The 22,262-nt window shown below is 53.7% G+C and overlaps 2 protein-coding genes across 6 annotated transcripts in view; one reads left to right on the forward strand and one right to left on the reverse strand.

The window, feature by feature from the left end:
- The first annotated feature begins 6,887 nt into the window (after window positions 1-6,887).
- On the forward strand, window positions 6,888-15,774 carry GRHPR (glyoxylate and hydroxypyruvate reductase). Its single transcript, XM_043890825.1, has 9 exons — window positions 6,888-7,018; window positions 8,907-9,037; window positions 9,398-9,470; window positions 10,022-10,138; window positions 11,167-11,255; window positions 12,300-12,404; window positions 13,185-13,320; window positions 13,843-13,973; window positions 15,436-15,774. Exons 1-9 carry the CDS (start codon window positions 6,936-6,938, stop codon window positions 15,555-15,557), a joined length of 987 nt encoding a protein of 328 aa, XP_043746760.1. The 5' UTR covers window positions 6,888-6,935; the 3' UTR covers window positions 15,558-15,774.
- Window positions 15,775-16,589: 815 nt separating this feature from the next.
- ZBTB5 (zinc finger and BTB domain containing 5) overlaps window positions 16,590-22,262 on the reverse strand; it is a 33,311-nt gene continuing 27,638 nt past the window's right edge. For all 5 annotated transcript variants that reach the window (XM_043890819.1, XM_043890820.1, XM_043890821.1 and 2 more), the window contains one exon: window positions 16,590-20,989. In XM_043890819.1, coding sequence (XP_043746754.1) covers window positions 18,955-20,985 — 2,031 coding nt within the window. In that variant the 5' untranslated portion in view covers window positions 20,986-20,989 and the 3' untranslated portion in view covers window positions 16,590-18,954. The remainder of the gene's footprint in view (window positions 20,990-22,262) is intronic.

Raw genomic sequence — 22,262 nt, forward strand, 5'->3', positions numbered from 1 at the left:
TTGGGCAGTTGAATTGCCTTTGTCTTTTCTGGATTTGGAGTGATAACCTCACTGGAAAAGGTTCATGATTGATTTATGATATAATAAAGACATTTCAATGAAATTTCCGTTTCAGAGGAAGCTGGTTTGGAGCCCAGAATGAGATGCGGGTACGCATGGAAAGTGGGTTCTTTTTAGTAGAGTGTGCATGGCTGATATGAGCCTTTTGTTGAGAAGGGCGGGAACCCTGGGCTCTTGAGAAAAGGAGAGGGCTTCAGAGGCCAGCACGGGGAGCTGGAGGGAGACTTTCCTGGCCATAACCCACCTGCAGAGTGAGGGGTCCTGACCCTGTGGGGTGCTCTCAGGCTTTGGGACGGGCCAGCAGTTGAGACTTATCTCACGTCACCAAGTACTTGCCTGCTGCGTCTCCAGTAGGAGTTTAGGGGTCTTGCAAGGGTGTGGGTACCAATAGGGCACAGCAGAGAGGACCGTGGTCCAGGTCTGGACTCTGGGAAAGGAAGCAGCTCTCCCCGACTCTGCTGCATCCATGATCCCACTGTCCTTGTGCTTGAGGGCAAAGCTCAGCCTGCCACAGCCCCCACCTAGTTGACCAGCTGCCCAGAGCAGCTCGCAGCCCCGCTTTGGGGCCTGTGCTTTCCCTGTCAGGACCTTTGCTCCTGCTAGAGCCGGCCAATGACCGCAGTGGCCTCCCTCTGTCCCCAGCTGCCTCTCCAAATCCTCCCCGTGATTCAGGGCCCTGCTCAACGTCTGCTCCTAAAAAAGACTTTCTGGTTTCTCCCCAGTTAGTTTCTCTGCCCCCTTCAGCACCTTGAACCTTTCTCAAAATTAGGAACACCATTGCTCTATCTCTTCTCAGCTGCTGGTTGGGGAACAGAGGGAATAAGAGCACAAAGTCATCCATACTTAGATTTAAACATCATCTCATCCACTTATTAGTTGTGAATGCTTGGGCAAGTTTCTTAACATTTCTGAAACTGTTTCCTCATCTGCAAAATGTGAATTTTGCACCACAGAGGGTTGCTGTGAAGGTGAAATGAGATAACACATGTAAAGGACAGCGTGGACACATAGCTGGCACTCAGTAAATGTCAGCTCTCATAGCATGTTGGAATAATATTACTACTAGTTGTTTGTTGAATAAACAGCTGAGTGGCATCAATTCTGAATCAGAGATCTGATCAGCACCCATGGACACCTGTACTGGTGGGCACTTTTCTACACGGCGCCTCTTGCAGCCCTTCGCTGTGGCCTCCGAGGCAGCCGCACTCTCCCTGCCTCCCAGCCTGCAGCTGTCCCCGCGCTGTTTGATATTCAGGTGTCTCTGGGATGCATGCTGGGCTGTGTTACTCTGTGCCTGGAGTGGGTGTGGGGAGGGCTAGGTCACAAGGTCAGCCCTGGGGAGCCACAATGGGACTCCATCCCAGAGGACCAAGGCTGGACTCTAACCATGGCTGGGGGGAACAGTGGAGGACAAAGGGAGGCATGCCCCCAGGTCAGCTGGGCAGGGCTCAGGAGGGCTACTGGGTTGGCTCAGGCCCTTAAAGTTCCAGGTTTCAGAAGGCAGGAATAGGGAGCAGCCTCAGAAACTGGGCAGAAGCCAGATGACCAGAACAGAGTCCCAAGGGCCAAGTAGACCCCTCAGCCAGGCTGACCTGAGCTCTCTGCATCCCCTGACCAAGGGTAGGAGGGGTCCAGGGCTGGAGCAGGAGAAGGGGCTGCAGGGGGCACGTGCCCTAGCTGTGGGGAGTGGAGCCCCTGAGGACAGGCAGGCAGACAGTGGACATAAACGTGGCTGGGGCCCGTTTTCTTCCGCTGGCCAAGGAGTGAGGATGAACTTTGGTCCAATTTATCAGCATTTCCTGCGCACCTCCGAGGCCCTGGCCCTGGATTCAGCACATACCAGCCACCATGACAGGGAATGACTGACCCATTCTGTGGGTTGGGAACCAAGGATCAGACAGAAGCGCTTTGCCTGATGCCACCCGGCCAGTATGCGGCCAAGGCAGATCTTATGAGCCAGCCTTGTTCTCACAGCGCCTCACACACAGGCCTGACTCTCAGCTTCGAGGCCCTCAGGGGTGTCCTCACCCACCCTTGGGTACGAGGCTGCATAACATGACCACAAACCTAGTGGTTTCCAGAACAACACCCCTTGACTGTCTCACAGATGACCAGTCACATACAACTAGATAGAAAGTTCCAGAGCAGGAGATCCAATTTAGGAATAGATCCTAAAAGACCCACATTTAGTATATGATAGAAAAGATGGTTTATTTCATAAAAGGTGTTGAACAATTCGCTAGCTATCTGAAAAAAAAAATCAAAATTTCAGTAAAAAATTAAACTGCAAAGGTACCAAGCCTAGAAAGTGTGTGTATATGTGTGTGTATATATATATATATAACCCCATGTGAAAAAGATTTTTTTGTGAAAAGGTAACTTTAAAACATAGCCCCCGAGTCTTCCATACTCTTCCCATCAAGAGATGGGGTCTCTGTCACCCCCTGATTCTGGGCTCAGCGACCGTGCGGCCAAGAGAACGTGGCAGAAGCGAGGCAGTGCCGTTTCCGGGCTCGGGCCCTAAGTGCCTGAGAGCTCCCTGTTCTGTCTCCTGGACTGGCCCAGGCTCCAGGCTGTGAGAACGTGCAGGCCACAGGCCGGGCGCCCTGCAGAGGCCCAGCTGATGGCCAGCCTCGGCAGCCAGACACTTCAGCTGCCTGCGGCCCAGCCACCATCTGACTTCTCAGCAAAAAGAAGCCTGAGCCAGACTCTCTTACTGAGACCAGCCAACCTCCAAAACAATCAGAGATAATAAGAGAATGACTGTTGTTGCTTTAAGCCACTATGTTTTGAGATAATTTATCTCAAATAGATACAATAGATACACTGTGGTACACAGTATGTGACAAAACCTAAAAGCCACAAGAATAAAAATGTCTTCATTAAAAATAATGAACAAAATCATATGACAAAAAAAAAAAAAAAAAAAAAAAACCTGGGGGAAAGACCATATTTGCAACTCATTATAGACAAAGGGCTAATTTCCTAATGTACAAATAGTACCTACACATCACTAAGGCAAAGATGCCCAGCTCACCTGAGTAGGCAGAGACTATCCATAGATAGTTTATGGAAAAGGAAATGGCTCTTAAATGTATGAAAAGTGCTTAACTTGGCTCAAAAGAGAACTGTAAATTAAAATTACAATAAGATATCATTAAAAATAATAATACGCTGAAGAAATAGGTGCTTTCATATGTTACCGATAGGAGCGTAAACTGAACAACTCTGAAAAGCATGTTATCAGTATCTATCAGAATTTACAGCGCACATGTTTTTGGACCCAGCACTTCTCCTTCTAGCAATTTATCTTACAGATGTATTTACCCATCCGCAAAATGACATTTGTGAAAGGCTTGTTGTGGTGGCACTGTAACAGTAAAGATGGAAGCGCCCTAAATGTCCATTAGGGGAGGACTGTTCATGGCGGTTCACTCCTACAGTGAAACAGTCCACATCCATAAAAAGAACGAAGTGCCTCTGTGTGTCCGGATCCGCAACACTCTCTAGGATAGGCTGCTCAGTGAAAACAAATGGGGTGAGGCAGAGGGTATTTGCTACCATTTACCTGAAAACTATATGCATATTCCTGTATGCATTAAACATCTCTGGAAAGGTGTGACTGCCTCTCTGGGGATGATCTGAGTGGTGGGGGCAGGCCAGGAATAGGCAGTTTTCACATTATACCCTGTATACCTTTGGGGATGTGTATCTTGCATTTATTGGGTTGGCCAAAATGTTTGTTTGGGTTTTCCTGTAAGATGTTATGGAAAAACCCCAACGAAATTTTTGGTCAACCCAGTATTCTCTATTCCAAAACTAAAGAAAAATACTCATTTAAAAATAGTACTTGAATAATTGGCTGATCCTTTGGAAAAACATTAAGGAGAACCCCCCTCAAACTGTAAACACAAAATACTCCAAATGTATTCAAGATGCAAATGCAAAAGTGAATTTATAAAAGCTCTGCAAAAACTTCCTTTCTGTCATTTTGAAGTTTTGCATGTCCCAAACTTCCATCCCCCTGCTGGAGTTGTGGCCCTGACCCCCAGACCCTCAGGCCCTGAAACCCCACCCAGGTATCTCCCAGGCTGCTGGAACTTACTAAGGGCTCCATGAATCTTAGCTGCCTGTTAGTTTGTTTCACCCTTGAAGCCTGGGAGAGACAGAGCAGTGCAGAGTGAGCTCAGTCAGTGAAGGCTCTGCTTGCCAGAATGCCTTCCTGAACCCTGAAGGATGGAGGAGGGGTTAACAGCTGAAGTTGGTACACTAGGTGAAGAGGACAGACAGGGGTGCAGGGAAACTTGACTCTGAGGAGTGAGTTCACCACCTCCATGGTCCCCAGGGGCTTCCCCAGTGGCTCAATGTAAAGAATCCATCTGCCAATGCAGGAGACCTGGGTTCGATCCTGGGCGGAGAAGATCCCCTGGAGAAGGAAATGGCATCCCACTCCAGTGTTCCTGCCTGGGAGACCCCATGGACAGGGGAGCCTGATGAGCTGTGGTCCACGGGGTCAGAAAAGAGTGGGACACGACTGAGCGACTAAACAAGAACAGCAACCCATGAAGCTCAGGTCAGGTAACCCCGGATCCCCCTCCAGTTCGGATCCGTCCTCTCCCAATTGCTTCATCTCCTGGGCCCTCAGTTGGCCCCATTCCCTGGCTCCCTAGCCACCATCCGGTAACCCGTACCGAGCACCTGCTGGGTGCTTTGCCTTGGAGGAGGGGCCCACTGACATGTCACAGCCCCTCCTGCCTCTGGTGGCCAGACTTGCCCAGTGTCCTTGCCTGTCCCAGTGTGAGGGAGGAGCTGGACCCGGGTATCACCACTGATTAACGGATGCTAGAGCCACAAGGCCAGAAGCCCTGGCCTGAGGAAAGAAAAACACCATGTTTCAGTGTTTGAGGTATTTCACAAATTGTCCTCGAGGTGGCCTAGCACCGCAGATCGCAGTCTGCGGGTAAGACATTGATATGTTACGTACAGGGGGAGATGGCAGGACAGAGCACGGTCCAGGGACCCAGGTGACCCCAGGATCCAGCTCTGGCCCCTTCAGCGGCTTCTGTGTGAACTCAGGCTGGAGATGTCACCTCTCTGGGCCTGTCTCTCCTTCCTATGTGGGCCTTGAGGAGGCAGATTGGATTCAGATTAACATCCACAGAGAAGAGACCAACAGGTAGGGCTTTTGCCTTCTAGAAGCTCCCAAGCCTGGGAGCAAGTACGTGAACAGCCTGTGGTAGAGATGAAGCCGGCAGAGCTGAGGGACAGGTCTGGGCCCCGCTCACTTGTTTACTCAGCATTTGCACCTCTGGCCAGCAGCTATCGCTGGGGTACGGGGTTCCTTGAATGTGTTGCTATTTATTAAGCACCCGTGACATGTGTTACCTTGTATGGTTAGGCCATTCACGGTGGCTATTCTCTTGTTCTTTGTATAGCTGCTGCTTGACTGGTCCCTGCTTCACTCACATGACTATCCAGTCTCTTAATTAGAGGGCTTAATTAGCCCTCGGTAACCGATGAGCCCACCTGATGCCAATTCCCTCCTGTAAATGTAGCCTTCTCCCTCGGGTAGTAAAGACTGTTGCAATATCCTGCCAGCATCTGTTTGGCAAGGTGTGGCTCCAGGACCCTCTGTGTATGATCCCCTGTCAATAAGCCACTGATATCTCTGTCTCCAGGCTCTTTCTTCAGTTTCAAAGCTGGACAACTACAAGGCTTGTAGGCCTGAGGGGTGCAGCCCAACAGACCTGCTGCTTGTGAGGACTGTACATAGTTAGCCTCTCAACAAGCCATGAGGGAGGTAAGTACTATTACACCTATTTTACAGATGAGGAAACTGAGGCACGTAGAAGGTGAAGACTTGTCCTTAGTGGGTCACAGAGCTGCGATTTAAACCCAGGCGATCTGGCTCCGGAGCCTGAACTCCTCACCTCTCTCGTGGCCTCGGTGCTTGGTGACTATCAAACATGGCCCAGGGCCCACGCAAGTGCTGCCTGCTTAATGATCACGGTAACACTCAGGTAAGTGCTCATCCCCCCATCTTGAAGCTGAAGAAGCAGCCTTAGGAGGAGGCTGTGAACCGACCAAGACTACAGTGCTGGTAACTGACGGAGCTGGGAGTCAGACCCTGTCCACCTGACTGGGACCCCAGGCTCTGCCCATGACCCCATGACCCCGCAAGGCTCCAGCATTCTTGGCCCTGGCCCTATGCCTGACCTGCTTCCGGCCAGTCAGCAGGTGTCCACCAAACTAGGTGGCTTTCAACTGCGGGCTTCCTATGGGAAATTGCACCAAGTATTAAGGAGGTCACTCTGGGATTCAGACTGCCCTGGTCCAGGCGCCTGTGTTTGCACAACAGGCCGGGCTCAGAGTCCAGTCTGTGTGACCAAAGACCGCTGCCTGGAACACTGTGACCATGATGGAACAGACCTAGAGAAGATGGTCAAGGCGCAGCAGACCCTGGGAACGGGGATGACCCCTGACCACACCCTTCTCCCCCAGCGCAGGCAGCATCCTCACGGCTGTCGGCACCTTTACGGGCACCCACGCACATTCACACAGGACTCTCCCGTGGCTGCCGCTTTACCCATCCCAACCCCCTAAGACCGACCGGAGGCTCTGGGGCAGTGAGCACTCAGAGGTAGGCCCTGGGAGCCAAGGGCACGAGCCTGCCATCAGCTCCAGAGCCAGTCTGTTTCATTAAGGTTTGATCACACGAACAGAAATGCACAAGGCGCACACTCGGAGCCGGAGTCCCCCCGGCTCCGGAGCCAATCCACACCCTCGCCCCGCCTGCTCCGGCTCCGCCCCTCCCGGGGCCCGCCCCCTTTCCGGCCCGCCCCGTCCGGGCCCAATATCCGGCGGCTGCGGGGTCAATGAGGCCAGTGAGAGTCATGAAGGTGTTCATCACGCGCAGGATTCCCCCCGAGGGCAGCGCCGCGCTCGCCCGGGCCGCAGAGTAAGAGCCCGGCGCCCCCGGACCGCTCCGCGCGCCGTCCCCTCCCTCCGGGCGCGCGTTCCGCGGGTGGCGTCGCGGGAAGGGGTTGCGGAGCCCGGGGCACCGCTCCGAGACCTCGGGCAGCCTGCACGCGGGGTGACTCAGCGTCTCCGGGCGGGCCGGGGGGCGGCCTCCCGCCACCCACTTCTTTTTGGTGGGGAGGACACAGCGGTCCGGGGGGCCAGAGAGAACCGGCATCCTGCTCTCGGGCCTCCGCCGAACTTTCGAACCCGTGCCTGGCTGGAACGGTCTTGGAGTCTGGGGAACCTTAGAGAAAGTCCTCAGGGGCCAGGCTTTCTCCAGGCCCGTTGCTGTGCCGCTGGGACCCGCAGTTCCCGTGGCACTTGCAGTGGGGGTGGGGTGAAGGCTGGAGGCTTCCCCAGTCATGGGCGTGGGGAGAGGGGAGACTGCCCATGTCTCAAGGCCCAGGCTGTTAATCCTTTACCCTCTGAGGTCACTTGGACGGGTCAGGGGCCTTGCCAGTCACTGAACTGGTCCCTTTGGACGGTTAGCAGTGGGCCTCTGGTAGCACTTCTTAAACTGAACTCTGCACCTTGCCGAGTGCTTCTCATGAGTAAACTCTTAATTCTTCAACACTGTGAAATCAGTGCTGTGATTCCCACTTGACCGAGAAACTGGGAGAGGTCAGGTACCTTCGCCAGCCTCTATTGGTGGCACAGCTGGGGTTAGAAATCTGCCCTGCCGCAGTCTGAGCACTGCAGTATGCAGGTTTTCACGTCCCAGGTCAGGCGAGGAGAAGGTGGACCCAGCCTTAGAAACAAGTGCCAGGGGGAAATGAGATTTGTTTCTTTTGCTCAGTGCAATAAAACTTTCACTGAAGACTTGCCGTGTACTAGGCATCGAGGGGCAGAGGGCAGGGCAAAGACAAGAACTCTAGGAGCAGCGCTCACACTGCCGCAGCGCTGGGCCACTGTCCAGGGAAGGAGGCCGAGAGGAGGCCAGTGCCTGGGCAGGGAGTTTTGGAAAGTGCCAGCAGCTCTGTGTCCTGCGCATGTAGATTTTCCAGACGTTTTGGCTGCACTGAATTAAATGTCAAGGGCCGGAGGCTGGGCAGCACTGCTGGGAAACATGCCTGGGGCCCACCTGCCCCTCCGGAAGCGCCCCCTGAAACTCCTCCATGTTGAACTGCTTTGGTCTTGTCCATGGCTCAGATGGTAAAGAATCCACCTGCAATGCGGGAGACCTGGGTTTGATCCCTGGGTTGGGAAGATCCCCTGGAGGAGGGCATGGCAACCCACTCCAGTATTCTTGTGTGGAGAATCCCCACGGACAGAAAAGCCTGGTGGGCTACAGTCCCTGGGGTCGCAGAGTCGGACACGACTGAGCGACTGAGCAGAGCGCAGCACATGTACAAAGTCAAAAACAGTAGTTGCTCCCTTCATGACTCAGAGGAGAGGATGTACAACTGGACGAGGGATCCGAGCCCGGCGGTGCCAGCACCCCCCCACTTGGCCTTGCCAATAGGCAGCCTGGCCCGGGAGCTCGTTGCCTGTGAGGCCTCCTGTGGGGGAGAAAGAAGAAAGCTCTTCTTGTGTTGAGCTGAGAATGGTCCCCGTGACTTTCTCCTTTCAGCTTAGGCCCTTTTCAGTCCTTGTTGGAGAGCTCTGCTCCGTGACCGCCTTCACCCTTCAGCCACCCTCTGAGGACAGTTCTGAGGCCGCCCACACCTGACCTTGACTCCCCTCAGCCAGCCCCAGGCAGCTTGAGGCCAGGGCAAGCAGAAAACAGTTTCCCACTGACAGGGTCTGTGGTGTGGTCCGAGGGCTTTGGGGGCTGGTGGGCACCTGTGGGCTCCCCCACTTCTGAGCGGTCTCTCGTTTGTCTGCAGCTGTGAGGTGGAGCAGTGGGATTCTGACGAGCCCATCCCCAGAGAGGCCCTGGAGCGGGGGGTGGCCGGGGCCCACGGCCTGCTCTGTCTCCTCTCGGACCGCGTGGACAAGGAGCTCCTGGCCGCTGCGGGTGCGTCCGCTGGGCAGGCGGGGAGGTCCCCGGGTGTCTTGGGCTGCTGCTGCTGGTTCCCAAGCAGGTCTTCAGTGGGCTCTGTGGGCTCTGAGGGCGTTCACTGTGGTCCTAGACCACAGCTCCACGTGGCACACACTTTGCCCCTCTCTGCTGGCTGTGAGTCCCCGGAGGGAGGCCTTAAGAGAGCAAAGACCATGGTGTGGAGGAGAGCCAGGGCCCTGGGCCCTTGTCCAGCTCTGTTCAGGCTTGGTTTACGACCTTTAGCAGGGCCCTCCCTTTTCTGCACCCGTCTGTGTATGTGCGAAGGCCTTGAATCCCATGATGAGAGATATAAATAAGGCTTTTTCTGCCCAACAGGAGCTAATCTCAAAGTCATTAGCACAATGTCTGTGGGTGTCGACCACTTGGCTTTGGATGAAATCAAGAAGCGGTAAGTGCAACCTGGGCTCTGGAGTGAAGGGTGACTACCAGAGAGGGAAAAAGAGGAGCTGAGTATCTATTTGTTTTTTCTTCATATCCCTTGACCATTTGTTGAAAATGTAAGGTAGCCAGTGATAAAATCTGCCCATGTGTGCACAGGTCAGTTAAGAAGCAGTCAGAAACAGTGGGTAACAATGTCCAGGTAATATCCTTTCTCATTCACTCTTTTTTTTTTTTTTTTGATCCTCACATCAACCCCTTCAGGTAGAAAAGGCAAGTATTATTATTTCCCTCTTTAGATGAGGAAATTCAGAAAGATTAGGTAATCATAGTTACTGGAGCGCCACCCATTGGAGCCTGATCTTCCATCTTATATCCTTCTCAAAACGGGAGATGGTCAAGAGGGGACTGAGGGCTGGCTGTTCCTGGGGGCCCACTTACAGCTCTGAGCTTCCCAACAGGCAGCGCAGAAGGCGCAGAGCCGCATCACAGCAGTGTCCCAGCAGTAGAAATTGGGAGGGTGCTTGAAGCCATTGTTACCACCACCTCTTTGGTTCACAGTGGGATCCGTGTGGGCTACACTCCGGGTGTCCTGACTGACGCCACGGCCGAGCTTGCCGTCTCCCTGCTGCTTACCACGTGTCGCCGGCTGCCGGAGGCCATCGAGGAGGTGAAGAAGTGAGTGAACGCCCGGGGCGGGATGTTGGCTCAGCTCGGCACTTGAGCACTCAGAGCCACCCCTGGCCCAGAGCTGATCCAACCCCCAGCCGTGCCCCAGCTAATGAGGGAGACAGATCCAGGCGAGATACTAAAGTGCAGAGCAGAGCTGAGACAGGGCATGAAGGGAAATTGCAGGGGTGCAGTGTGGCTCAGGGAAGGCTTTGCAGAAGAAGTGGCCGGTGGGCATCCTCAGAGGGCCCTGTCTGCCGTCATGTGGACCCAAAAGGCTCTGAAGACTGAAGGTTGTTCATGTTGCTGCAGATACACCGACGGGCTTGATACAGGTGCCTCCCCAGATGTTGTCGAGTGTTTTATGTGGAGTACAGCATATATACTTGACCCCGTTTCTAAAATCTGAAAATTTAAAAAATTTGACCTGGGAGTTTCGGATCGAGATGTGGGCTGTACATCCAGAATCGGGGAAAGCACCCAAGGTGGAGGGGACTGACCCGAGCCGAGGCCAGGAGGCGTGCGGGTGCAGGCGCTCAGAGAGCGTGGACCGGGAGAGGGGCTTCGTGGTGTGGCAGGGCCGAGGCTGCGTGGGGCTGGGTAGACACAGTGCTGAGTGTCCCTCCCACCCTCCTGCCCAGGGAGTTGGCCCCTTCATCGGAGGTGACTCAAGATAGGCTGTGTTTCGTCAGTCCAGGGCAGCGGGGTGGGCCTGTGTTTTCCCTGGAGCACTGAGAACATTGGTTTGGGAATCCCACATTCCAGGTTTGCAACCTGCTGCTCTGCCCTGGCTGTGTGACCTCACACAAGTCGCCCTTTCTGATCTCAGCTTCCCTGTCTGCAGAAAGGGAGGAGAACCCCTAAGCAGCTTTCCAGCCCTCAGATTCTGTGTCCCCAGTGGTGTCCTCCATCCTTAACTGAAGGGTGGGGCCTGCCCTTGGACCATAGCCCCTGCCTGGGAATGTGGGGTCTGTGCAGCAGCCCTCATCTTTGCCCAGAACCAGGGCCTCTCACCCGCCCCCCCTCCCTCCCTGCAGCGGTGGCTGGACCTCATGGAAACCCCTGTGGATGTGTGGCCACGGCCTCTCACAGAGCACCGTCGGCATCGTTGGCCTGGGGCGCATAGGTGAGGCTCCGTCTACCCGTTTGTCTTCCTGGCTCACATGTCTTGGTTAGAATCTCCAGCACCCTGTGTCTGGATGTTGACAATCCTTTGGGAAGGATACCTGTGTGCAGTAGGGATATCTTCAGTGAGAAGAGACAGCATCGTAAAAGATAGGCCAAAAAATAAAATGAGTTCCTTAAGAAGTCACTAGGTGATAGATGCGAGTCATTATTGCCAGGGTCCTTTATGATTATAGCTCCGTACAGAGCAGATGAAGCAGTGATGGCTGAGGGGTTGGGGAGCCCTGCTCCCCAAGGCCTGCTTTCTAGAAGGCATTTGACTCCTGAAGCCTTAACACAGAAACCAGAGGGTCCAGTGGACAGAGCTTACCTGTGATTCTGAGGCAGGGCAGAGCTATTTTTCTTCCAGTGGCCCCAGCACTGGAGAAGTCTGGCATCCTGCCTGGAGCAGAGGCGAGGGTGAGGGTGGGAAGTGGGCATAACTTGTCTGGCTAGCTGCTAGCCCTGCCTCCCACACTAGGGAGTTGCTTAGAGGAACCCAGCAGCTTTGGGGCATGTTCTGAGTCAGAAAATCCAGCTGCCCAAGCCCGTCTTGGCAGCAGCGTATGTGGAAAGGTGTTAGAGGTGGGGCGAGTTGGCAGTGCCATCAAAAAGTCATCTGGGGCCTGTGGCTGCATTAACAGAAGCAGAGGGTCCAGAGGAGGCAGGGGGCCGGGTGGTCAGACCTCTCTTGGGCTGCCAGGTCCGTCCAGTGCTCAGGGAAGGTTAGAAGTGGCCCTCAAGATGGCCAGACCACTGAGGACAGCACAGGCCAGTCACAGCCGCACAGGAGCTGTGGTCGCTGAAGGACGGACCCCTGAGCTGAGGGCAGTGTGGGGTGGTGCGGCTGGGTGCCCTGTGGCAGGATTAGCTAACGGAGGAAAGGACCTTGCCCCCCAGCCCTCCCCCCAGGGGCTCCCCCTCCCTGGAGCCACTGGGCGCTGTTCCCGCCCTCGCCCTCTGAGGGCTTGGGAACAAGCGCTGACTCTTGACTCCTTGCCACCAGGCCAGGCCATAGCTCGGCGTCTGAAACCATTTGGTGTCCAGAGATTTCTCTACACAGGGCGCCAGCCCAGGCCTCAGGAAGCAGCGGAATTCCAGGCAGAGTTTGGTAAGTAAAACCTGGATTTCCGCAGGGCCCTTGTGCTTGGCCAGGCGGTTCTCCGTGTTCGCTGTGATGGCAGCACTTTGGGGCAGAGTGCAGGCGCTCTACAAGGCCTGTGATGTCCCTTAGGCTTTGTCTGACTTCCCTGCCCTGCATGCAGAGGCCTGTTCGGGGAGCGCAGGGACTCAGCCTGGCCACACCGAGTCCCCTCGTGTCAGATACTCCGGGTCTCCCGTCCTGCCAGGTCCCTCCTCACTGTGGTCCACGTACCTAGAGCGGTAGAGATGGTGACACCGTGTAAGGAATTGGTGCATGTAAGGATGATACGTGTAAGGAACTGCTGGGAACCTTCGCTCATAGTTTCCGTAGTAAACTGGTGAGCGCTGACCCTCAGCCTTGCGTCTGGGTGAATCCAGCCCCCTGGCAGGCGCACAGTGGGGTGAGCAGAAGGCAAGCCAGATTTCAGCCACTCCAGCCTGTTGGCACATTGGGCCTTGAAAGAGGTGAAAGCAGTGTGGCCTGGATCCCCGCTGTGTGACCCTGAATAAGCTTCTGCTCCTCTCTGGCCTCAGTTTCCCCACCTTTCGAGCAGGGGGCTGACTGAAGGATGTGACACATTGGGACCCCGTGAGTGGCCATTGACTTGAGTTGTCCAGGTGGAGACGCCGCCGTCAGGAAGCATCTTGGGAGTCTCACTGTGGGGGGAGGGAGGGAGGGGTCAGGTTCCCCAGCCCCTTGCTGTTCTTACCCGGGCACAGCATCTGATGGAGCCCCGCGCTCCCCCAGTGTCCACCCCCGAGCTGGCCGCCGAGTCCGATTTCATCGTCGTGGCCTGCTCCTTGACGCCGGCGACCAGGGGGCTCTGCAACAAGGACTTCTTCCAGTGGATGAAGAAGACAGCCGTGTTTATCAACATCAGCAGGTATCGGGTCACCGGGCGAGCCTGGAGAGGGGCTGCCCCTGCTGTTGTGATCCCCATGGGCTGTCGATGAGACTCAGGCTGAGTCTACTGCTCTCCATAAACCAATCAACCACTCACCTCAGAAGGACAGTGAGCGCCCCAGAGCAAGTCCCAGCTGCTCAGAGCAGGGCCTGGTCTGGTTCCCAGCAGTACCTTGACCTTGCTCAGGAAGTGAAGGCACCATAGCAGCAAATTAGGTAACTTGGTTCCTCTAACCCCAAATGGTTGGACTTAACAGACTTTACAGCCCGTTAGAGGCCAGCCTTCACGGCCCTGGGCCTGGGTTTGTCAGTGAGTCAGTGAGCTTGGACTCACACACTTCTGGACAGACAGACCCAAACCCCAGGTTGTCTTGGGTCCTCCAAATGTGCACAGGGTGCCTCTAGTCCACTAAGTGTGTTATGGGGGCAGACCTCCCCTCTCAGCCACTCCAGTCCCTTCCTAGTATTAACAGTGCCTCAGGACACCCACCGTCATCCCCAGGGGAGAAGTGGTAGACCAGGATGACCTCTACCAGGCCCTGGCCAGCGGCCAGATCGCAGCTGCCGGACTGGACGTGACGACCCCGGAACCACTGCCTACTAACCACCCTCTCCTGAGCCTGAAGAACTGTGGTAAGAACCGCCCTTGGCCAGCAACACTTCTCCCAGCGGTGGTTCTTTCCCACCGCGGCTGATGAAGCCAGTGGCAGTTCTCCCAAACACTCGGGTTAGGCACCGTGCCCCTCAGAGCCACAAGCCACAGTCATCAGAGGCAGAGGCACTGCTCCGCAGGGCCCCCCTCAGTCTTCTAAGTTCTAACCACCCCAACCCCTCTAGCTCAGTTGGTAAAGAATCGCCTGCAATGCAGGAGACCCTGGTTCTATGCCTGGGTCGGGAAGATCCACTGGAGAAAGGGATAGGCTACCCACTCCAGTATTGTTGGGCTTCCCTTTCGGCTCAGCTAGTAAAGAATCCTCCTGCAATGCAGGAGACCTGGGTTGGGAAGATCCTCTGGAGAAGTTAAAGGGTCCCCACTCCAGGATTCTGGCCTGGAGAATTCCATGGACTGTATAGTCCATGGGGTCGTAGAGAGTCGGACACGACTGAGCGACTTTCACTTCACTCCTCTCCCCCATTCCCTAGCCCCGGGGGAGGTTTGGCATCGCCACCGCGGTGATACCTCAGTGCCCCTGGAGGGACTGACCAAATGCATGGTTCCGGCCCCACAGGCATCTGCCTCAGTAGGTCCCAGGTGGGGCCTGATGGTGTGTCTGACATCTCGCACGTGGCTGCTACTCGGCCCGGGAGCACTGTGAGAACCACGTACTTAGAGTTCCTCTTTAGCTTCCTCAGTTACTGTTAACAATTCTGTGCTGAGTTGACAATTCTTTATATTACGTTCTCTCTATTCAGGTAGCTGGTCTGGTTTCCGTCTCCAGACTAATACATAACTGTTAGGGCCGCGGGCCGTCTGGGCCAGTCCTGCCCTTTGCTCACCCTCTGGAATGGAAAACCAAAGAGAAGGCCTGTGGCTGCCTCCCCTCGGTGACTGCTCCTGTTACCACAGCCCTTGGAGGCACTACCGTCCCCACCCTGTGCCTGTGTGAAGGGGGCGCTGGCTGTGACCGCCAGGCTGTTGCCCAGAGCTGGGAAAACTCCCATTCCCGAGGCCTGGCGCTCAGCGCCGTGCCCTGGGGACTGCTTTCAAAAGGCACTGTCTGGGGACCACTGACCCCACTTGCTCTGCAGTCCAGCCTCTCATCTGCTTGTTTCGGGAGATCAGGGGCCTGGGGCCTTCAGGGAGGGGCCCACGGTGTGGATGAGCAGGTAAAGGGGCACCTGGTGTCACTGCCTGCTGTTTGAAGGGCGGCCTGGAGAGGCTCCGGGGCCTCCTGACCCTGACACTCGCGCTCAGGCCGCACATCTGTCACCCTCGCACCTGGCGGCCCGGGGAGAGGAGAGCTTTGAGACAGGAAGGAAGGCAAATAGCGAGCAGTGAGGGGGGTCCTCCTTGTTCTTTTTCCTGGCAGACCCTAGACCGACATAAGGCTCTGGAACTGCCCTTCTCATTTCCCGTCCTTCCTCTCCTCTCCAGTGATCCTGCCGCACATCGGCAGTGCCACCCACAGAACCCGAAACGTCATGTCTGTGTTGGCGGCTGACAATCTGCTGGCTGGCCTGCGAGGGGAGCCGATGCCCAGTGAGCTCAAGCTGTAGCCACACGGGGACTCTGGGGGCCAGAAAGCAAGTGGCTCTGGGATTCTGTCAGACGCGCCCTGGCTGGTTGGACCCACAGGCTGGGAGCCAGAGGAGAAAGTCTGATCTGCACCCTCTCTGCAGAGGGAAGACTGGTGCTAACACATGTGCTGCACTTTTGTGGTTGGAAGCCTCCGAGCCCCGACTGTGTAATTCTATTAAATAATTCTCGGAGAGACGTCTGGGCATGTTAACGGGGAGAAACCAACAAGAGCGTCTGCTTGGCCTTCCCGAGCCAGGGCCTCTAGTGACTCCAGGTTCTGCTTCCAACCTCTGTCCCCACCCCCGAGCATTTGAATTCCTAGAACCTGCCCAAGCCACTTTAACCTCAGCCAAAAGGCCTCCAAGTTTCCCTCACTGAGGACAGGACAATCACAGCCTAGTGATGACCACAGAAATGGGACCTGCTACCTAGACCGTCAGGCAAATTAAATTCATGTGGCGAAGTGAACTAGGTAAGGTCACAACACTCACTTTTTGGTCAAAAATAATCAGGGTAGGTAGGTTTCTTTCATTTTTATTTTAAAATTGGTTTCAGCACCTTCACACGTTGTTCCTCGTGTCCCTCTCCTCCTCCACTCCCGTCCCAGGTGGATGCCCTTTACTAAGCACCTCCTCACTCCTAAGGCCTGGCTACCAGCACTGCCGAAGCCCCGCGCCTGCTAAGGGACTCGGCTCTGGCTTTTCCCCGCAGCCAAGCCAGACTGAAGAATGGGGTTTCTCCCCTAGGAGGCAGGAGAGGGAGCAGCAGGAAGTACACCATTTGGCAGGCCCTCTAGGAGGACACGGCCTCACCCCGTCCACAGTGCAGAGGCAAAAAGCGCAAGGGTCTAACGACCAATGCTTGTTACTGACAGCATGAGAGTGTTATTTTCTAAGATGCCTGGTTTAAAACAAAGTACTGGTAACAGCAGGTTAGCAGAAAAAGCAATACTACTTCACTCTTTGTCTCAACCTTAATAACCTAAGGTGAAGAAAAAGAACACATAATTAGTTAGAGGCATTAATATGACAAAGCTTTTATTTCAAAGTCTCAAATTTTGACCAGCATAGCACCACTGACACAGGTGCCCTGATAGAACTTTATGATTTGGTCACCAGAAATGATTATGCCAAGCTATAATTAAGGCTAACCAATCAAAATCCAGGTACCCAATACCACTTGAAATTCAGGTAGAAACTACCAGTTGTAGGAATCCTGGGACTGGTCTTCCAGGGAACCTCTGAATTATTTAAGTGCTACAGCATGTACAAGGACACTGGCCCACAGCCTTGCTTCTCACACATGGAAACTGATTGACTAAGAGGTAGATGAGAGATTCCAGGCTCCACCGGGCAGTGGAGAGGCAGGGCTTCAGCCACTGTGTCAGTCCCCGAGGCAAGTCCACTGAAGCCTGAGCTCAGGTGGGGGGCCACTTTCCGGCACCTCTTCCTCAAGGTGGAAGGGGAGGAGAGCGACTGCTGTTCTGTGCCGCCAACTCCTCTTCCCAGGCCAGGCAGGGCCTCTCTCCCTCCACGCTGACCCACCTGCCTCCCAGGGTTGATCTCACAAGTCACTGGTTCCCCAGAGGGGTGGATGTAGAGCCTCATCACATCGTCAGAGCATGACGACTAACAATTTTCCACACACACCGAGCTTCACAGGTGATCCCACGGCCTCCGCCTGCCTCCCCAACTCTCCCCTCCCCTGTCAGGAGAGGGACCAGAGGCTTCCCTTTTGGGAAGGAAGCCTTCCCTTTCCTCCCTGGGAATCAGGTCATAGGAGACGCTAAATCTGACAGTGAGCATTATGAGTTTATCCACAAGACAGACGTGTAACTGCATATGCTAGATTAAGAGAAGGTGCATGCTGACTACTTTCCTAAACACAAGAACTGAAGGATTTTGCTCAGTTATGCACAGTGGTTTGGGGTGTCTCAAATAAGCTGTATAAAAAATGAACTCATGTACGAATTAAACTGACTTCATGAGCTCTACAGAGACACATTAACCTGTGCTGTTCCCCTGGAAGTTCTCAAGCAGGGCTCAGCCTAACTGATGCTGCCCAAAGGGTGGGAAGGCCACAGGGGTGGCCCAGAGAAGGCCAGGCCAGTCACCCAGAGGTCTCCTCAGACTGTCTCAGATGCTGCCTGGTGGCTTCTATGTTCTGGGCTGCCCAGTCCTCTTACAGAGATGGGAATATTTACCCATGACCACTGCTGTGTCTGGATTTTAAACCTTCAGTATTGGGCTGGGGCAACAACCGAAGCTCAGGGTCTGTACTTTAAAACCATAGAACAGAACAGTAACAAAGCCCACGATGGAGGGGGGTTGACTTCACTTTTGGTTAGTTTTTTACCTGAAAACAGTAATCTAGGCCCAGGAAAGATGCTGTAAGTGGCATGAGTGTGTGAAGAAGCGAAGCAGAGAATGGGCTTGTCGTTGGGTGAGATGTGTCAGGCTGGACCGGCCCCCGAAATCTGCACGGAACAAAGGGTAAATGCGCCGTAAAAGATCCCACTAAACAGGACTCCACATCATCAGAACAAAGACGAACATTAGGTCTTCTGGCTTCCAGACCGTAACGTGTGTGATACAAGTCGGCTACAACACCGCTAAACAGCACATACAGAAACAACACCTTACTTGTCGCTCCCTATTAATAAGTACACACTCCTTTTACAACTTTGTCTTTAAAACTGGGGAAAACTGTTAAAACGTCTATCTAACGATGTTTTTTCAAAAGTATATACACACCTGTTAGTCCAGAGAATGCTCGCTCTGGACCCAGTGTCAGCACCATCAAAGTGCAGCATCTGTGACTGCAAATCAGACCAAAAAAAAAAAATACAGTACTTTCTAAAGCCTAGAACTAGCTCATGATAAACTTTAAAGCATTTCTGGCAGACAGGCGTGTCCTCAAGGGTATTCCTTTTAGACAGGCACAAAGTTGCCACTGGTTACACATAAGTGCGTTTTGCATCACTGTATACAAGTATATAATATTCTCATCAGAAGGTATATAGGAAATTTAATTAAATGCTTCAGTTTTACAAAAATTGCTAAAAAATGTTTTTGCACTTCAATTTTTAATTGTTCAATGTGCCACTTCTAACATCAATTAGAGACTACTTTCCAACTGCATTACTCAACCCTAAGGAAGAACGTGGTTTCAGGGACTGGATCCCTTCTCTGAAATGTGTACCTTGTACTCAGAAACGCGGCAGCACAAGCACTACACGTGTTAACTCTCCACTTATTAGTCTTCGACATTTGCATGAGCCGCTCACAGCCTGAAGTCTTAAGCCCCACGGCGTTAACCACCAACCAACCAGAGATCCGGTCCTGCTTCTGGCATCCGCATTATCTCGAGGTCGGGCTAGAGCAGAGTGCTGGGGAGGTTGCTGCTCTGCCAGCGCAGGCAGGTGGTCTTCGAGTGTTTGTACAGGTGGCTGGACTGACTGAACCTCTTGCCGCACTTCAGGCAGGCATAGGGTTTTTCACCGGTGTGAACACGAATGTGCTTCTTGCAATCTGTTAAGGTCAAGAAAGTCTTGCAGCAGATTTTGCAGGCGTACTTGCGAGCCCCCTCTACAACCAAGACGTTGTGCTCCGATAAGGCCTTCTTGCACTTTGACAAGACATCAGCAGATGCCCTGGTCAGCTGTGGGGGACCGGGCTGCGAAGGGTGGCCGTTTTCAAATGACGATGTGGCCGCGTTCATCATCAGCTGGGAACTGGCAGAATTCTCTGGGATCTGTGAGCTCCTGACAGAAGTTACCACTGGCATTTTGGGAGCTATGCGGCGATAGTATGGAAAGTTACTGGCTCCTCCTCGAGGGGAACCCATCATTACCCTGGAGAAGGAGGAGTGCAACCCCAAACCGGACCTGGAAAAATCCATCCCAAACTGTTCTCCTCCTTGGTAGCCTGAGGTTTGCACACACGGGAGGCCCATCACATCCTGCATGGGCCTGACGAAGTGGGAGTCTGCAGGCTCGCTGAAGGGGTTCTCCACATGGGCACCAGGGGCCGAGGAGGGCCCGCTCGCAGGCCCGGCCTCCGGACTCAACAAATAAGGGGCCTCCCCCTCCAGCCTGCAATCACTAGTTGTGTTTGGGAGATTATCGTCATTGTTCTGATTGGTACTAAAGTTACTTCCTCTGCTCTTGTTCAGAAAATTTGAAATACTGAAGGTGGATTTATGTTCAAGGTTATTGGTGACTTCCAAAATGTGGATGTCCCCTACCCGGTCAGTGCTAGACTGGGGGTCTGAAAAACTCCGGTCGCTGCTCTCTGGGCTGAGGTCTATCTTCTCGGCACTGACCACCACCCCCTCCACCTCCACCGACTCGCTGCCTTCCGCTTGGGAGGTCACGTCGCTGACTTCGTCCTGCGGCTCCGGGGAGCTCAGGGGCTCAGATTTCACCACAACTCTCATGTGCTCCTTCTCACCAAGGCCCACCTCCCCGTTTTCACACTGGAAGCCACTCTTCTCGGTTGTGGCTTCCTGCTCAAAGCCAGTCTCCACCTGAGTGGCACGGGAGGCCATGGAGAGCTGGGCTATGTTGCCGGCACTGTTGTCGGACTGGCTGGGCACCTGGGCATCTTCCTGAGTGCTGAAAGACTGGTCAAACATGATGGTGCTGTCGTCCGGGTTGTCGGCCATCCCATCGGCCTTAGGGTTGTCCACGATTTTGAGAGAATCTGGAGAAAAGAACTCCTCCCGGGAATGAACCCCCGGCCCATTCTCTGGCGTCACGTCGGAAATGGCAGACTCGTCCAGGGTGGGTCGGAGGCGCTGTCTGGCCCGCTCCTCCGCAGACTGCTTGCGCTTATGCAGGCGGCGCATGGGGAAGGGCGTCCGCTGGTCCAGGTTACCGCGCATCGAGGAGCTCATGGGGGCTGGCTGCTCCTCGCCGCTCTGGCTGGAACTGAGGGCGGAGCTCACGATGCTCAGTCCCAGCTGCTGCAGCATAAAGGAGCGCTGCATGCGGGCGCTCTGCTCCTGAACACGCTCGCTGGGGGGAGACATGGGCAGCGTCCGTGTCGTCAGGTAATGTTTACATGCCTTAACAACAGAGTTCAGGTGCAGGTGAGAGGCTGCCAGTAAGACATCCATGACATTGCTCTCCCCCAGCATGAGCGTGGAGGTGTACATCATGTCAATCAGCGCGGCGAAGGCCTCTGCCGTCACCACTTCGCTATCCAGCTGGATCATGTTCATGGTCTGATCTCCCTCTGCCACTGAGAACAGGGCTCGGAAATGCGTGCTGCACGCTGCTAGTACTGAGCGGTGGGCTTTGAAATGTCTATTCCCCACTACAATGACACAGTCACAGAGCTGGCCGTGAAGTCTCTGATAGTTCAGCTGCTGGAAGATCTGTTCAAAGTGACCAGGAAAATCCATGATCCTACAATACAAAGAAAGAATGAATTAACATGCAAAACAGCTTAAGTCAAAGTCAGAGCACAGAGCGGGCACTGACCCGAGAGGCAGGAATGGCCAAGCCTGGACCTTTCAAAGCTTGTGGTGTTTCTGACGGGGCACACGGATGAAACACCTGTCCAATAAGGAACAAATGGTGACTCAGCTAACAGCCTCAGAAATCTACATGGACACACACAGATCAGCAACTGGCTGTTTACAGGCTTCCCTTCACTCTTAAATGACCCACTTTCAACACTTGGGGCCATTCTTAGAAAAGACCAACATGTGGGTGATGCAACATCTATACCTGAGAAGTCGAGAGTTCTGCATTCCTGAGAACAACAAACTCCAAGAAACTCTAAACTGATACTTTTGGCAACCTTAAATGATGAAAAATGCAAATCGACATTACTGGGAAGATGTCCAGTTCTAGATGGCAGTAGACTGACACGTGCGTTTGCCCGCTCCACCCCATACACACTCCCGAAACCCCGTTAAAAAGACACCAGTGTTTCTTGGTTTGTTGTTTTAAAGGTAAAAACCCACAAGGGAAAAAAGAATGGGAAAGAGGTATCAAGGCCATTTTGGAAACTGGTGAGCAGGTAAACAAATGTGTGCTGACTTAGTGCACCCAGAAAACTGAACCCCAAGTTACAGTCCATGGAGTCGCAAAAGAGTCGGACATGACTTAGAGACTAAACAACAACAAATAAAACTGGCAGTGGTTAAAACAATCTGACTTATATATAAGTCCCCATCCACCCAGAGGCTCAGAACTGGCTGCCAGGGTGCCAGAGGAAGTGGAGCAAAGATGATGCCAAGATAAAAGGACTGGCTGGAAGTCTACTCAAAAAAACAAACAAAAAAAACGGAGGTTCCACACTTGTGACACAGAAAACGTAAACCTATAGAGACAGAGAACAGATTAATGGCTCTCTGGGGCTGGGCTCAGGGCAAGACTGCAATAAGGGACTTTCAGGGACATGATGGAAATGTTCTAATATGATGATTACTCATTAAATTTTCTAAAAATACTTCATCTGTACACTTAAAATGAGGAATTTTATGGTATGTACATTATACCAAAGTAAAACTCAATTAATTAAACTTCAAAAAAAGGGGTGGGGGGAGAAAAACAGGAGATGAGCAAACTCTAAAACCACCATTTCAGACTACATTTTGAACTTTAGGGCTTCTATAAAACCAACCAGGGGCTTCCTTGGTGGTCCAGGTGGTCTGTGCTCCCAATATAGGAG

Source organism: Cervus elaphus, chromosome 29 (assembly GCF_910594005.1).
Source record: "Cervus elaphus chromosome 29, mCerEla1.1, whole genome shotgun sequence".
NCBI classification, from domain to species: domain Eukaryota; kingdom Metazoa; phylum Chordata; class Mammalia; order Artiodactyla; family Cervidae; genus Cervus; species Cervus elaphus.